The sequence below is a fragment of the Chaetodon auriga genome, chromosome 5, assembly GCF_051107435.1.
Source record: "Chaetodon auriga isolate fChaAug3 chromosome 5, fChaAug3.hap1, whole genome shotgun sequence".
Taxonomy (NCBI): Eukaryota; Metazoa; Chordata; class Actinopteri; order Chaetodontiformes; family Chaetodontidae; genus Chaetodon; species Chaetodon auriga.
Window position 1 is genome coordinate 28,657,850 of NC_135078.1, and position 16,196 is coordinate 28,674,045.

General features: G+C 47.1%; 1 protein-coding gene across 1 annotated transcript; it reads right to left on the reverse strand.

Moving 5' to 3' along the window:
- Positions 1 to 6,135: 6,135 nt before the first annotated feature.
- On the reverse strand, positions 6,136 to 10,115 carry LOC143320568 (actin, non-muscle 6.2). The gene is made up of 9 exons (XM_076730347.1): positions 10,066 to 10,115; positions 8,899 to 9,023; positions 8,679 to 8,807; positions 7,898 to 8,008; positions 7,698 to 7,782; positions 7,334 to 7,495; positions 6,993 to 7,184; positions 6,732 to 6,913; positions 6,136 to 6,280 (listed from the first exon to the last, which is right to left on the reverse strand). Exons 2-9 carry the CDS (start codon positions 9,019 to 9,021, stop codon positions 6,137 to 6,139), a joined length of 1,128 nt encoding a protein of 375 aa, XP_076586462.1. The 5' UTR covers positions 9,022 to 9,023; positions 10,066 to 10,115; the 3' UTR covers position 6,136.
- Positions 10,116 to 16,196: the final 6,081 nt, after the last annotated feature.

A 16,196-nucleotide genomic window follows, 5' to 3' on the forward strand; every position in this document is an offset into this window, starting at 1 on the left:
AATTTGCATTTTTCTGGTCTTATTACAGTTGACAGACTTCTGTTTCTGTTTGATGATTCTAGACATTGAAATGAACTATTGATGCCTTTAGCTTCGACAACAAACTCCCTTTCCTGCTGCCTTTGTTGTTTTGAAGCACATCCTGTCTTCTCCTCAGCAGGGACGGCTCCACTAATCATTCATTCATCGCAATACTTCAGCAGCATCCACAGAGGGATATTTCACGCTGAACCACTAGAAGTCTTTATGTTCAACTTTAAGAGTGTCTCCACATACTTCTTTGCAGCTAGTGAAGCTTCAGACACCCGATCTGATATCAGTGTTGGTGTTCTTCGTCAGGAAAGAGACCATAAAAATGGTTATATGGGAGAAATTGCCTGAAAATAATAGATGAGCCTAGAGCAGATATCAGAAGTCAGCATCCTAACAGTAAGCTTCACAGCTGGGGTCGAAGTCCTGTCCTGACCCGTACATCCACTGCCAGCGTTCACGTGGGCTTTGTCTGACTTTATGTGACACTGTGAGGGAAGGGAGGGACTATAGAGACAGCTTGTCCCGGCGAGTGAGACCTCATTCAACAACGTGCTTAGCAGCTAAGAGGATCTCACCTGCAAGACACACCTGGAATATGAATTCAGACAAACAAACAGAGACAAACACGTGTGTGAAACTGTAAGACAGACTCAGACTGATGAGTGAAAACTGATCGCTGTTGGTCTTCAGGTGTTTGCTGACTGTTCAGGACTTGAGATCAGCTGGACCAGAATCACTGAGTGTTTTTAACAAAGGAGCAAAAATCAACGATGGAAGAACGACGACATGAGAAAACAACATCAGCCGCCTCAGGTGAGCGATGATGGACATGGACTGTTTGACTAAACTGATCTCACATTTACGTGAATTCTACAAAAATCAGGCCAGATGCTGAAGTTTACTGACACTGAGAAAAGTACAGGCGCCTTTTATTAGTCGTGTACAGATGAGACTGTTTTCAGCAGAGTCTGAAATTCAAGCTGAACGACAGCCATAAAATCCAGATTACAACTGGACGTTTTCCACCTCTGACTAACAGACAGACTCTGCACCTCCATCTTTGTCACTGCTGCTGTGAACAAGACCTGAAGCTGTCACCTCTGCAGGATTAAATCTTTGTTTTTGTGTGAGTTGTTTGTGAATGCACTGAAAATCTGTAAGTGAGTCAAATCTTTTCATATTATGAGCTTTAGACACACACAAACCATGCGAGGAACAGCAACCGTCCACACATACTGAGAAGACGTCTTCTACAATCAGTCTTTGATCCTGGACCTCATGTGTTCCTGCTGGTTCTGCAGCCTGAAGACTTGAGGAACACAAACTGAGGCTCTGCTGCTTCCTTCAGCGCTTTAATGATCGATCATTTGATCATTCACTGGTGCTGATATCAACACCCAGAGAGGAGAGTCCAGGACGGATGGAAACATACATGGAACGCCCTCCATTAAAGGACATGATCAGATGGTGTCACTACAGGTTTCTGTGGCAGAAGAACCTTGAACTTCCAGAGCTGTTAACACGCCTGGGTCAGATCGTGAAAGAGAGCAGTGGAGAGCACCTGAGGCTGAACATGAGGAGGTTTTCATTCACTCCCTTCTGAACATCAGATCCCTCTTCACTTAAAACCCTCTGAAGGTGTTGAAGAGAAGATCCCAGATGACAGCAGTGAAGGATCTGCTGTGCAAACTTGGTCATTGTGAATCCAGAGTCTTTTTGTTGTTGTTGTTTTTTTGAGCTGCAGAGAACAAGGATGAATCTCAAAGAGGTTTTTTATTCCAGTTTAGCTCAGCAGACTTATTCCAACTGATGCCTTCAGCCTAGAAGTACTTCTACCTGTTACTCAAGCAGCAGTACCACGCTGGAAAAATACTCTGTTACAGGTAAAAGTCCCAAGATTTCCAGCTGAGTAAAGAAGAAGAAGAAGAAGAAGAATCGGGGGGGAAACATTCCCCTTTATTTGTCACACACATGCGAGCACAGCACACAAGGTGAAATTTGACTTCCGCCTTTGACCCATCCTGGTCGTCCCTCCTCCGCGGCAGACCAGGAGCGGTGGGCAGCCAGACCGGCGCCCGGGGACCCATCTTCGGCGTCACCATTGGTCAGGTGGTGATCTTCTTGCATGTTTTTAGTGGGGGTATATTTTACGGAGGATACCCCAGGTGAACACGAGGAGAACATGCAAACTCCACACAGAAAGGCCGTCCTCGAGCAGCAGGCACCGAAGGCCTGGTGGAGGACACACCCGGTGCCCGCAGCGAGAATCGAACCCGGGACCTTCTTGCTGTGAGGCGACAGTGTTGCCACCATGCCACCAGTTATCTCCCAAAATGTGGTGAAAGTACTCGTCTCTCAGAGTGTTTTTCATCATGATTATGTTTTTATTGACTGGATTATTGTGAGTGATGCTTTAACACAGAAGCAGCCTTTTAATGTTACGTGTGGTCGAGCGAATGGCAGCAAATAATGAAGCTGATTATCGATTATCTGATCATCCTGCAGCTGGTTTAAGAAACACGATGTCTGTTGAGAATGATTTGTCTTCATGGATTTTATTGTTTGTTACACTTTGTATGAGCATAACCTTTCATTGGTTGTGCAGTGGTGGAACATCAGAGCACGCCTGAATCTGCTCAACCAACACTGTATGCATGCGGCTTACTGAGACGCTCAGGTGTTCATTATGTGCAGCATGATGCTCTGCTATTGTATTTGCCTTTTGTTTTTAGACCAACACTACAGACTACAACAAATGAAAGCACGTTTTCAAAGCAGGTAATCAGGACTGACAGCACACAGGAGGAAAAGGTCGGACTGCTGCACTGCAGAGACGAGAAAAGAGCAAAAGAAGAAGCCAAAGAAGGTCAAACCAGACGAGAGCAAACAGGAGAACGGACATGGAGAAGGGTTACAAGAAACAGCCGACGTGAAGCAGGCAGAGGAATACTGGCTCACCAATGGAAAAGCAAAGAAAGTATCTCAGAATCAGACTCTTTCACCTGCACTGCAGCGTTTTCTAACCAGGCTGTTCACGAGTGAACTTTGACGTCACAGCCGTCTTCTCTGTCCTGTTCTGTGCTTTGTGCCAAACGTGATTAAAGATGATTCTCTGCCGTCTTTGTCAGGTTGCTTGTGTGACTGTTTGAGGTGAGATTCAGCCTGTGAGCGCGCTGTGAAGGTGAATGACGGAGAATCGTCAGTCTGTACAGTCTGTTTGTCACGTCTGACTCACTGGACCACGACTGCAGCTTCTCAATGACAGCGCTCCAAACAGGTGAAAGCAAATACGTGTTCAAGTTATGCAAAAATGAGTTCAACTTGTTTATATACACACATAATGTGATCTCAGTCGGCAGTTTGTTGGGCAGGTGGAGCTGAAACTGCAGCAGTCCTGCAGTCAGTCCTCCTTTGGTGAAGGTTAAACAGTCTGAACACAGGAAGGCCTTCAGCAGAGGTCAGTCGCTCCTCCCCAGCACTGACCGACACACCTCTGACAGCAGAACAACATGAAGCTCAAACATGCTGCACGCTGCAAGTGTTCCTGTTATTGTGTCCACCCCTGTATCCTCCAATCAACACGTCAGCTGACGGAGGTTTATTTTAGGAGGGATCCACTGGGATCCAGTGCAGCTCTGGTGTGTAGACGGTGTTTTTGTCCAGCAGGTGGAGCTCTAACATGAAGGCCTGAGCTCTTCATCCTTCGCTGCGCGCGTGCAGCCTCTGTCTGTGCGCCTCGAGCTGCTTCTACCTGCATCAAACAGTCACGCGCAGACACAGAAACGAACGTTATATATGTCCTTTATTTAAGCAGGTAAAAACCTCACTGAGATTAAAATCTTTTTTACAAGAGTGACCTGGCCAAGAAGGCAGCATGGACTGAGTGACGACAGCAGCACAATTCACAAAACAAACAAACAAACAAACAACAACACATCAATAAAGCACACAGCAGAACAACTGATACGGTGCCTGAAATGGGACAAGTGTTTAAATAATGAAGGAGCCACTAAAAACAGACACAACGGCCAAGACTGCTGTTTTCACCATTTTTAAAAAACTGATCTAAATTCTCCAAAGGTGACCAGTTCAGGCAGCTCCAGATCCTCCTGGACGCTGTTCCACGAATCGGAAGCAGCACATTTAAAAGCCTTTTTTCCTAAATAAGTTCAGACTCTGGGGACCGACACCTGCGCGTGACCGCAAAGGTGCGTCTTCGCGAGACTCTCACGGTGTTTTTTTTTTCTGAGTTTCTGCCAGAATAAAGGTCATAGCAGCTTTTTTCCGTCGGTTTGATCCTCGACGCGAACCGGAAGTGGACTTTGGTCTGACGGCGCAGACAAAAAAAAAAAAAAAAAGAGTCAAAGATGGAGTTAAAGCAGGTGAACAGACTGTGCAGGAAGTCAAAACATTTCTGTGCCTCCACTTTTACTACAAGGACCATCAGCCGCTGCATCGCAGTACTACAGTTACTGCAGTACTAGCCCGAGTAAAAGTACTAAGAGTGATGAAAACTCTGTGAGGGCTCTGAGCAGTCTGTCTGAAAACGGAAAAACTCACCGTCATCCTGCTCCTTCACCTCCTCTCTGTCCTGACACTGATGTGTAATTCGTTTAGGAATCACGTGATCACTCCTGACCATTCAAGGCACAGTCCGCACACTTTAATCACTGTCCAATGAGACATGAAGCTCCGTCATCGAGGTCAGAGTTCAAACACCTGAAGGCTGCTGACGGAGGCACCTGGACGAGAGAAGGAAAAGGTTGGAAAAGTGTCCTGGAGGCTGATTTCTCTCCAAAAGAGCAGAAACACCTCGTTCTGTGTTTGAAGGGTTGAAATCCAGCTGTGACGGCTTTTCATGTTTTCTCTAATGGTGTATTTAGGCCTTCCTGAAAAACATGAATTATTATATATTTCTGTACATGAATATCTATATTTAAATGTTTTAAGTCTAAAGTTTCACCATCTATACGCATATAAACTGTATTTATCACTTATCGTTAAAGTAAAAGTACTAATACCACACCGAAAATACTCTGCAATCTGCAAAATGTACTTGAGTTAAAAGCTGTCATGTAGCCGTGAAGTGTCCCTGTCAGTGTTCGCCTGAGCTCACTGAACTGCTTTAATCCACAGCGATGCCTCAGATCCTGACCTTCGTTGTTATGTTACATCCTGATTCTAAGCCTGGTGTTCAGCCACAGCACAGAAGTCAACCAACAAGCAGCGTTTTCCGGCGTGTGCCATGTTTCCTCTTCAGTCTTCAGGTGGAGATCGTAGACCAAAGGTCAGAGTTCATTTCTGGAGCTTCACTTCCTGTTTGAGGACGATGGATGGAAAATGATTCATAACTGGCGTCTTGGTGCCACAACAAACCACAAACTACTCAAATGTCTTAATCCTTTGTTTTTTTTTCTTCTTATTGTGAAAGTCTAAAAAAAAAAAAAAAAAAAAAAAAAGGCCATTTCCTGCTTTTATTTAAGGGAACCAATCAGGTTAAACTAATCCAGTCAAAATACTAGTTGATGGTCATTGAATCAGTTTTCACTGAGACATACTTAAAGTAAATATTTGATAAGCAATAACAGAACTTTGTTCAGTTCTTTGAGGAGAATTTGACTGAACAGAAGAAACTCAGAAGGCGTTTTAAAGGTGAAGCTCGAGCGGCAAATGACGACAGAGCAGCTGTTAGATGTTGGCACTTTATTGATGAGTAAACACATGTGGAGAGAACTGATACAACTGGACTCTGGACAGGACAACGGACGAGGACAAAAGCCCAACAGTGATGTCCAAACTACTGCATGAGACTGTCAAAGAGGTAGAAGACACGGCAGAAGAGGTTTGGTGATAATACTGTTTCCTCTGACCACCTTCTACCACCTGCAGGAGCCAAACCTGCGAGCGCAGTGACGGCGACATGTTCACAGGTGTTCGGTGGCGGAGGCTCATTAAGCTGCCGAGACCGTAAAACGTGAACAGTCGCTCGATTCGTCTCGTGTGCTGGATCTTGTCTTTTGTTCGTAAGATAAACCGGAGACAGTTCTCGCTGGATGGAACGGCGGGTCGACTTCCCGCTGGGGCAGAGGGCGGAAAGAGCGCTCTAGAAGCACTTGCGGTGGACGATGGAGGGGCCGGACTCGTCGTACTCCTGCTTGCTGATCCACATCTGCTGGAAGGTGGACAGGGAGCCCAGGATGGAGCCGCCGATCCAGACGGAGTACTTCCTCTCTGGGGGAGCGATGATCTGGAGACGAGGAGAGAAAACGTGAGCTCAAAATGAAGAAAAGCCGAAATATACAATCAAATATTTGTGGATTTGAAACGTTGACAGTTTAAGATTTGACCAGTTTCATTCAGAAAAATTGGTTCTCTTTTACTGTGAAGGTTGAAGAGCCCGAAACTGCAGCCTCAGCAGTTCTATTAGTAATCAACATATCTGGGCTTGAAACTGCAGTTTTGACCATTTTAGGCAAAGAAAAGTTGTTTTGCAGCCTGTTTTCAGGTTGTGAATCAGCTGATTTCACTGATCTACTTGAACAGAAGCTACAGGTGATGCCTGCATGTTTCCAGACTCCCTGTGAACCACCGAGCGTCCACCAAGACCAAGTCAGACAAACAGGTTTTATCAAGGCTTCCATGAAAAACGGCGGATTTCACTGATGTGCATAAACATAAATAAATAAATAAAAGTGTACCTTGATTTTCATGGTGGGTGGTGCCAGGGCGGTGATCTCCTTCTGTATGCGGTCAGCGATGCCGGGGTACATGGTGGTGCCTCCGGACAGCACGGTGTTGGCGTACAGGTCTTTACGGATGTCCACGTCGCACTTCATGATGCTGTTGTAGGTCGTCTCGTGGACGCCAGCAGACTCCATTCCTGAGCACACGTTTAGCGTTCAGCTTAACTTTCATTGCATTTTCATTGGCGACACGGTGCGTTAGCGCTCGTTACCCACCGATGAACGAGGGCTGGAAGAGCGTCTCGGGGCAGCGGAACCTCTCGTTGCCGATGGTGATGACCTGTCCGTCAGGAAGCTCGTAGCTCCTCTCCAGAGAGGAAGAGGTCGCGGCCGTCTGCATCTCCTGCTCGAAGTCCAGAGCCACGTAGCAGAGCTTCTCCTTCATGTCGCGCACAATCTCACGCTCGGCTGGAGGTCAACAGTTCAAGTTTTTGCGTTAGAAAATGGAGGTTACAAACCTTCAGAGAGTAGAAAAGAAGGCGTCTCCTCTGATGTTCTGCTCCAGATTGTAAATGCCACCTGTTTAAGGAAGTGAGAGTCAGGGACATGTGCCGTACCTGTGGTGGTGAAGCTGTAGCCTCTCTCTGTGAGGATCTTCATCAGATAGTCAGTCAGATCTCTGCCAGCCAGGTCCAGACGGAGGATGGCGTGAGGTAGAGCGTAGCCCTCGTAGATGGGCACGGTGTGGCTGACACCGTCACCGGAGTCCATCACAATACCTGCGAGACAAAAACCATCAAACTCCAACAGAAATGTCTGATGAGCGTCACTGAAAAACGTTCAGCTGCAGTTCCTCTTGTGGCCACTAGGTGCTGCTCCAAAACGATGAACAACAAAACCCAACGTCCTAAGATCCGTTATTTTCCCCATCCCCAGACACAGTGAGTGTTTCCTGACGTGTGCGCGGTTGTTTGAGCTCACCTGTGGTGCGACCGGAGGCGTACAGCGACAGGACGGCCTGGATGGCCACGTACATGGCCGGAGAGTTGAAGGTCTCGAACATGATCTGGACCAAAGGAAGACAGCAGGTGACCAAACCAAAACCAGCTTCCATCTCCTCTTTCCACAGCAGCTGTATTACAAGTTAGATCTCTGAACAGAAATCAGCACTAAGCACACACCTGTGTCATCTTCTCCCTGTTGGCTTTGGGGTTGAGGGGAGCCTCGGTCAGCAGCACCGGATGCTCCTCAGGAGCGACGCGGAGCTCGTTGTAGAAGGTGTGATGCCAGATCTGCGGGGCAGGAGAGACGGGCCAGTTCAGATCACCTCCTGTATTTTCCTGAATTTCCTCTTTTTTTCCCCAGTGGTGGAAAATAATGAAGTACATTTACTTTTGGGTACGTTATACTTTTACTCTGCTGCGTGTGTCTGACAGCTCCTTTATTAACACAAACACTGGATTACGATGGATCACTATGGATGAAGGTCAGCAGGTCAGAATTAGCTCCACACTGACGCATTAAAGCACCAGGAATGATTCATTATGCTGAAAAAGGCCATTCAGAGTCATTTACTGCTGCATGTTTCTAGATTCACATTCATCATGAGGCGGGAAAAAGTTTTGATGCAGCTTTTCATCCAAAGACGCCTCAAAATTTAAATCATAACGTGCATGAACGTGAACTTTCAGGCAGTCTTTTTAAACCTGTAACGGCGCCAACATGCAGGAAAACGTCATTCTTCATCATCTGTTGCTGAAAGTTTGAGACTGCAAACTGAAAAAGGACGTTGGACATTTAAAAGAAGTTATTTTTTTCGGCTCACATCATTTTCTGTGCAGCGTCTGTGGTTTAAAACAGCAGCACAGAAAGTCCAAACCACCACAGCAGGACCTCTGACCCAGCGGTCAGCTGTTCGAGCAGGTGAGTCAGCTCAGGTAAACATGACGTAAACGGCCTCACCTTCTCCATGTCGTCCCAGTTGGTGACGATGCCGTGCTCGATGGGGTACTTCAGGGTCAGGATGCCTCTCTTGCTCTGGGCCTCGTCCCCCACGTAGCTGTCCTTCTGTCCCATCCCCACCATCACACCCTGCACGCACACAGACACACCTCTACCGTCACCAGTTACTCTTGGATTTTACGGGATGGCGGGCAGGTGATGTTCACGCTGGGATCAGTACCTGGTGTCTGGGGCGACCCACGATGGATGGGAAGACGGCGCGGGGGGCGTCGTCTCCGGCGAACCCGGCCTTGCACATACCGGAGCCGTTATCAACAACGAGGGCAGCGACGTCATCGTCCATGTCTGAAAGGAAACGTTTAGATGGTTACCTGTCTGTCACCGTCACACTCACCGCGTGTTGATCGAAGTGCGGATGAATCTGCATCTTCCAGTTTCTCCTCATGCCCCCCCCCCCCCCACAGGCTCTACTGGTTTCTTGTCCCCTCGGGGTCCCTCAGTTTGTGACAGCAGCCCCTCAGGTGTGTCGGCTTTAAGTCGTCCAACCTGCTGAACGTCACGTTGCAGCTTTTGTGGCTGCAGGACATTTGAAACCTGCTCAGACAATCCTGTTCAAACTCTGATGTTTTTCCTCGTGACAGTCGGATGAACTGCAGAATCCGGTCTGTCAGAGACCGGCTGTCCGGTGTCTGCATGATTTGGCTCTGAGTGTGATGCTCTGAGGCAGCTTTGTCTGACGGTACCTTAAAGCACAAACAAGGGACCAGACTGGAGGCTTTTTACTGGATCGAACCTTTGATAAAGTTTTCTTGACAAATGAAAACCTGCTTCAGCTTCATCACCCCTCCTCTTCCCTGACAGTGAAACCTCGGCTGATGTTCTTCACATCAGGATCCTCCTGCTGCTGCTGCTGCTGCTGAACTCATTTCTTTCACTCAAATGTGGATTTTAAAGTGCGGCTCTGCAGTGAGGACTGACGTCCTCTTTGCTGCGGATCTGTTCAGACCAGCAGCTCTTCAGCAGCTCTGCGCTGTTTGAGTGCAGAGATCTGAGAGAAGCGTTTGACATGAAGGAACTTCAGCTGCTGTCAGAAAGTTCAAGCTTTGCTTAAACACAACCAAAAACAAAAACAACTTCATTGAATATTGTTTGTGTTCAGGGCGTCGCGCTGGACGCTTGCTCTTATTTTGAAGGGCTGGAAACGGGTCCGCCGTTTTAAACGTCTAACACGGCTCAAACGTGTCTCTCACCTGTCCGTCACACACCTGAGATGATTCGGTGTTGCGCATTAAATCAGGAATCAAACGGGAGCGCGGCAGTGAACTTCTGAGAGATTCTTCAGGTAACACCACTCAGAGCGCACCAGGCACTCAGCGCTGGCTCTTACCTGTGCAGGTGAGTCTCGGGTGTGTCTGTGGATGAAGTCCTTCAGGTGTTCTTGTGCCCCAGCTGTTCGCCGTGAATGCAGCATCAGCAGCCGAACCCCGCCGGTTTTATTTACACTGGCGGGACCTCTGGCTTTGTCCAAAAAAGGTAAGGTTCTCTCAGCCGGAGCTCTCATTGGCTCAGGTGAGTAGGATTCCTCAGGATGACTCAGCTCGCGCCCTGGTTGGCCAGAGCAAGCATCTGTCAAGAAGGAAGGGGCCCGCGGGATGAAAACCTGTTCCTCCGAAGAAAGCCCCTCAGGGTTTGTCCCAGTTCAGGAATTCCAGCTGCTGGAGGGCTGTGATTGGCCCGTCAGGCCGGACAGGGCTGCTGGAGGAGGGAGGTTTCAAGAGGATGATGAAGGTCGAACTGGCTTTCATTGGATGAAGATGGGAGATGGTTGGAGGAAGAGGAACAATGTGTGAATTCAGGTCATTTTTAACGAACAAACAGATTCTTTGATTTCAAACCTGAAAAATCATTTTCAGATTAAGGTCACATTTAAATGTTGCCAGTGTGCTCACACACACACACACACACACACACACACACACACACACACACACACACACACACACAAACTGTACTGTGCACTCAGTGGCCACTTTATTAGGTACACCTGTTCAGTCTAAAGTGTGTTCATGAAGCTGATAACGTTCAGTGTTTGCTCACGTCGTCAGAAATGTGTAAATTCAATGATTTGTTTATTACTGTGGTGTTCCATCACACTGAGAGGTGTTTCTCATGTTTGTCCTCCCTAAAAACACATATTTCAATCAACACCTCTGACAGAGTCACCAAAAACACAACCAGCATCATGAAGCTTTATGACAGCTGACTGTTCATGTGTTCCTAATAAAGTGGCCACTGAGTGTACCGGCCTATCAGTGTTTGACTGTTTCTTTGAGTCATCCATCAGTGAAATGAGTCAAAAAAAAAAAGCTGTTCTTAGTTTTTTTCACCTGTGGTAACAGGTGAGATTTTGTGTTGTTGTAGTACTCGTTCTGGCCACAAGAGGCTGACGGCTGAGGCACCTGGGTGAAGTTTGCCCTCAGCACTGTCTGCTAAGTCTGTTTCATATGTAAAATCTTCATGTGTAAAGCAAATAAAGTAGACAACTAAATGCAGTAAAAAAAAATACAACATTCCCAAATACAAATACCTCAAAATTGTACTGCACTTGAGTAAATGTACTTGGTTACATTCGTCCACTGTTCATTCATGAATACTGAAGCACAAACTGAGAGGATGAAGTGCTGAAACTACGCTGGAGTGTCAGCCGCCATCCTGCTGCTCATTTCAGGATTTCGAAGAATGGCATGCGGCCGGCTGGAAGCAGCCACGCTGTAATTACCTTCAGCCTCCCAAACAAGGCCAACAGGAGTCTTTGTCCCTTACTCTCTGATCTGCTCACCCAGTTAGTGTGGCCACATTTGTTTGTTCAAAACATTTGAGCTGCAGAACAGACGACATTTGATTCAGTGTCAAACACGGTTGAACCCAGCAGGCGTTTCCTTTGTGCCATTTGAGTGTCAGGATGCTGAATGGAAAGTTTCTGCTCCATAGAAAGTTCCACATCGTATGTTTGTCGCCTGATAAAAGTGTCATGTGAGCGTCTGAAATCAGACTTTCTTGTTCACGACGAGTGTTTGTCCTGCCGGTGAGTGGACGGACAGACGTACGGTTTATTCTTTCACTGAAGTCTGTCTGAGTCTTCGTCTTCTCTAAAGCTTGAAAACAGGAACTCCTCTGTGAAGCTTGTGCTTTAGTTTTGGCTCTAAGCTGCAAGTAAATCCTGCAAATCAGGACCGACGACGCGAGTTTCCAGCAGCAGCGTGGACTCGTCGCGGCGTCTGCTCTGCCCTGTGCTCTCCTCTGCTGAGGACACCTGTTTTCCACTTCCTGTAGACTCACTGCTGATGAAGGTAAAAGAAAGGTTTAAGAAGTGCAGAAGCTCTGACTGGATGTCGGTCGGCTCTAATCTGAGGCTGTTTGAAACCTGCAGCTGTCAGAGTCCTCCTCATCCTCAGCTGTCGGCCTCACTGCCAGCACGAGCTTTGAGCAGTTACTATGTGACTGAGTTCAGAGCAGCTGGTGGACTGTCGTGTCTCTTCTGTCCACATCGCTTCAACAACAGCTCAGTTCAGGCCTTCATCCTCCTCCTCCTCCTCCTCCATCCTCTGAATCAATCACCAGCCTTCTTTGGTGAAACTCTTTCCATCTACTACGTGTGAACCAGCAGTGGAAGAAGTATTCAGATCCTTCACTGAGGTAAAAGTACTCATACCTCACTGTGAAAATACTCCACTGAAAGTAACCTTGTGGTGTGAGTGAAGTGTTCCTGTCAGTGTGTTTCTCTGCTGTCTGTGGATTCATGTTCCTGCTGCATTCATGTGGTCATTCATGTTCCTGCTGCATTCATGTGGTCATTCATGTTCCTGCTGCATTCATGTGTTCATTCATGTGTTCATTCATGTTCCTGCTGTATTCATGTGGTCATTCATGTGTTCATTCATGTTCCTGCTGCATTCATGTGTTCATTCATGTTCCTGCTGTAGCGCGGCCGTCCTGTGAGAACCTCGTATCTCAGAAAAACAGGCTGTTTTCAGCTCTGTGACGATGATTTTCAGCTGATCCAAGAGGCTTTTTAAAGAGTTTACTGAGCTGAAGAAGACGTGAAGGAACTCTTCATCCTTCAGTTCAGCACAAACATTCAACATCAACACATCTGGAGATACGAGCTTTTCACTGGACAGGAAGGGGATGAAAAGTAACAAGTACCTAGAAACATAAAGGTGTAAAAGTACGTAGAAAATACTGGCTGGACGTGAAAATCAACTGAACCATCAGCGTTAGAAGACGTCACCGTAGAATCAGGATTCTCTCATGTGACCAGCGAACAAACACAGGTTGAACAGAAACTTTGTGCCTCTGAAGTTTTGCTGTTGCACAGGTGTTCCTGTTATTGTGTCCATACCCTGAACCTGCACAGACATGTCTGAACCTTTAATCACCTCCTGTGCTCCTCTGTCATTGTTGGAAAATGTGTTTTTTTTACCTTTTACACGTTTTCCTTTTTTAACCTCTAACTTACATCAGTGAAGAGTTGCAGGTTCCAGGGGGCGGTCCTCTGCAGGTGTGGCCACGCCCCCTGCTGTCAGCACTTCCTCCCACCTGTCCTTGTATGGACTTAACTGCAGCCAAAATTCCACCAAACGACACACCTGCTGCTGCTGCGGAGGGACGTGAAGGGACGATTTGCTGAAGTGCTGCTGAACATTTACACATTTCCAAACCACAAGCTGATAAAATGAGACGCAGTAAAGATCCTGAACACCAAAATCCTTCAATGACGAAGCCCAACGAGGACGTGAGCAGCACCTTTAGGCTCCATGAATCAGGTCAAAACACTGCTCATACGTGAGCTAAAGAATCATCTCGCACTCTTCACGATGAATATTTCAGCTCTTTGAATTTCAACTCAGTTTTCGCTTGTGCAGAACTGAAAGTCTGCGTTTTACCTGTAAATGAGTATTTGTGCTGTTTTCCTTATATGGGCGTAAGAGCAGGCGACACCTGCAGTCCTGCTGCTGTTCAGGTGTACACAGCACTCACCTGAAGAATGCAGGTAACAGACAAAAGAAACAATAAGCTGATAAATCACAGACGCACAGCGGGGGGGGGGGGGGGGGGGGGAGTACATTTACACATGTTAATGCATCAGTAATGTTCAAACAATAACTGATTAATAGAACCAATAATTACTTTTCAGAATTTGAGCACATTTTTCTTGGACTTTTGAAGGCAGAACTTTTACTTGTACTGGAGTATTTTAAAGTGTGGTATTGATACGTGTACTTGAGTAAAGGATCAGAGTACTTCTTCCACCGCTGAAGATACACGAGGCCCAAACCCTGAATCCTAAAATGTGAAGAGCTGCGATGTGCAGTGTTTAAACTACAGAGTATTAATACCAGAACACAGCTCAACACTTTGGGGCGAAGGCTCACAGTGAAAATCTGAACGCAGTAGTTGTACCACAGTGTTTCGACGGCGCTGCGGCGAAGTCGCAGCACCGGTTTGCTTCGGCATGCCGGCCTGCAGCTGCGGCCTGTGCTGGTCGCCTGCAGTCAGGCACAGACAACATTGTCCACATTCTCCGGCTGGTTCGGGCCTGTCGGTGGAGCCGGAGGAGTGTCAGTCCGCCAAAGCCGAAGTCTGAGAGCGACAGCATGCAGACGAGCTGTGAGCACAGGAGACTCCGCAGGCTGGATGGGAATCCTCCATCCTCAGACCTCATCATCAGACAGAGTGAGGACATGTTGACTGACAGGTTAAACTCAGGTTTCAGGTTTCTTCAAGCTGATTTACACGACAACGAGCTGAAACTAAAGGCTGCACTGCAAGTCTCAGTGCTCGATACTGACAGACCGACCCAGCTACAACACAAGAAGAAGAAGAAAATTTTTGATTTTTACAAAAACACTTTATTTACACTAACAAAGTAGTTTACACATTACCCATCAGGAAAGTGCTTATGTGCTTAAAGCGCTTAAAATACAAGAGTCAAAATTAAAAAATACAGTGAAACATTTAGCCAACCAGAAAATGTGCAAATTTCAGTTGATCATCAACTACAGTGCAGAGAATGTTGTTGTAACACCAGATGTTTTTAAAAAGCTGTGAGTCTTTTATCATTTTATAAAAACTGAATTCTAGTCTTAGCCGACATCTCATTGCTACAGCAGAAAGCTGCGGCTGCCTCTTGACCTGGGTTATCCTCCACTTTGTTCTTCCTGGTTACATGGATAGCCAGTTTAGCTTCCCCAGAAATGAAGTTTAAAAGCTGCCACTTTTTTTGATTTGCTTTCTTGTGTCCTGCACCATAGATAAAACTTCTCATGCTAAAAGTTTCACTGAATAAATTAAAGACTTTGGTTAAAAGAGTGAAGAGCACTGCAAGTCTCTTACACTCACTAAAAACATGAAAGACTGTCTCACGAAGGAGACAGAAGGGACACTGATTTGACACAGCAGGGTTAATAACAGAGATAAAAGCATTGGAGGCAATGGCACCATGCAAAATTCTCCACTGGAGGTCGGCCGTTCTTTTCCTGAGGGGAGGTTTGTACAATGTCTTCCACTGTGGGCCCAGTCCATCTCCCTTCAGTTCAGTGGTCCATGCAGTGGGTGTTCTGCCACACAGTCCTTTTTTGTTTGTGACCTTCACACCAGAACTGTGTGAGGGCCTTCTTGTTGGCCGTGTTCAGGCAAAGTTCTCTACATCCTTTCAGGAGAGGTCCATCCAGCCCTCCAAGCTGAGGGCTGATGTGGACCTCCGGAAAAGGATCCTCGTGGTCCGGTTCAGTCCCCTGGCTGTAGTCCACAAGGAGGCCTCTTTCCCTCCCAGTGAGTTGGTTCCTCCAAAGCTCCAGCACCTTTTGAGCCACCCTGGCAGACTGGATGCTCAGCAGGGAGCCCACCGCCCGGGCATCCGACAGCGCCGGCCCCACTCTGTCCACCAGCTGCTGAAGAGTCAAGGTCTTACTTTGGCACAGCGCCGTCAGCAGCCCAGGCGTGGCCCCGCTGCAGACATCCAGTCTGGCTCCATAAATCAGTGGTTCCTTTAGTAACCAGAACAGAGAGTTAGAGCTTTTCCCTGAATTGCATTTAAAAAGGGCCCATGACTTAAAAACACCTTGATAAAACAGAGGCAGACCACTTAATTTTAAAAATTTAGGATCAGTCAAAAACAGAGCAGCATCCAGTCCCAGGTTACTCACACGTCTGAATATGCAGCTGGCCACCTCTCTCCACACCAGGTCTGCTGGTCCTGTCAGATACCGCTGGATGAACTGTCACCTGAAAGTAGCAGTTCTGCTGGCCAAGTGGATGAGGCCCTGTCCCCCCTCCTCTTTAGGTAAAAACAACACCCCTTGTGGCACCCAATGCAGACCATCCCAGAAAAATTGACAAGTTTTGTTTGGATTTGGGCTAAAAGACCTGATGGAGGAACCATGCAGGCCAACCGGTGCCAGAGCAATGAGGCCACAAGGTTGTTTATTACCAGGGTTCTACCTCTGTAGGACATAT

Coding starts and splice junctions, on each gene's coding strand:
- LOC143320568 (XM_076730347.1), bottom strand. CDS start 9,021: ATGGACGATGACGTCGCTGCCCTCGTTGTTGATAACGGCTCCGGTATG. Junction 6,914..6,992: donor CTTCCAGCCCTCGTTCATCG/GTGGGTAACGAG, acceptor ACGTGTGCTCAG/GAATGGAGTCTGCTGGCGTC. Junction 6,281..6,731: donor CACCCACCATGAAAATCAAG/GTACACTTTTAT, acceptor CCTCGTCTCCAG/ATCATCGCTCCCCCAGAGAG.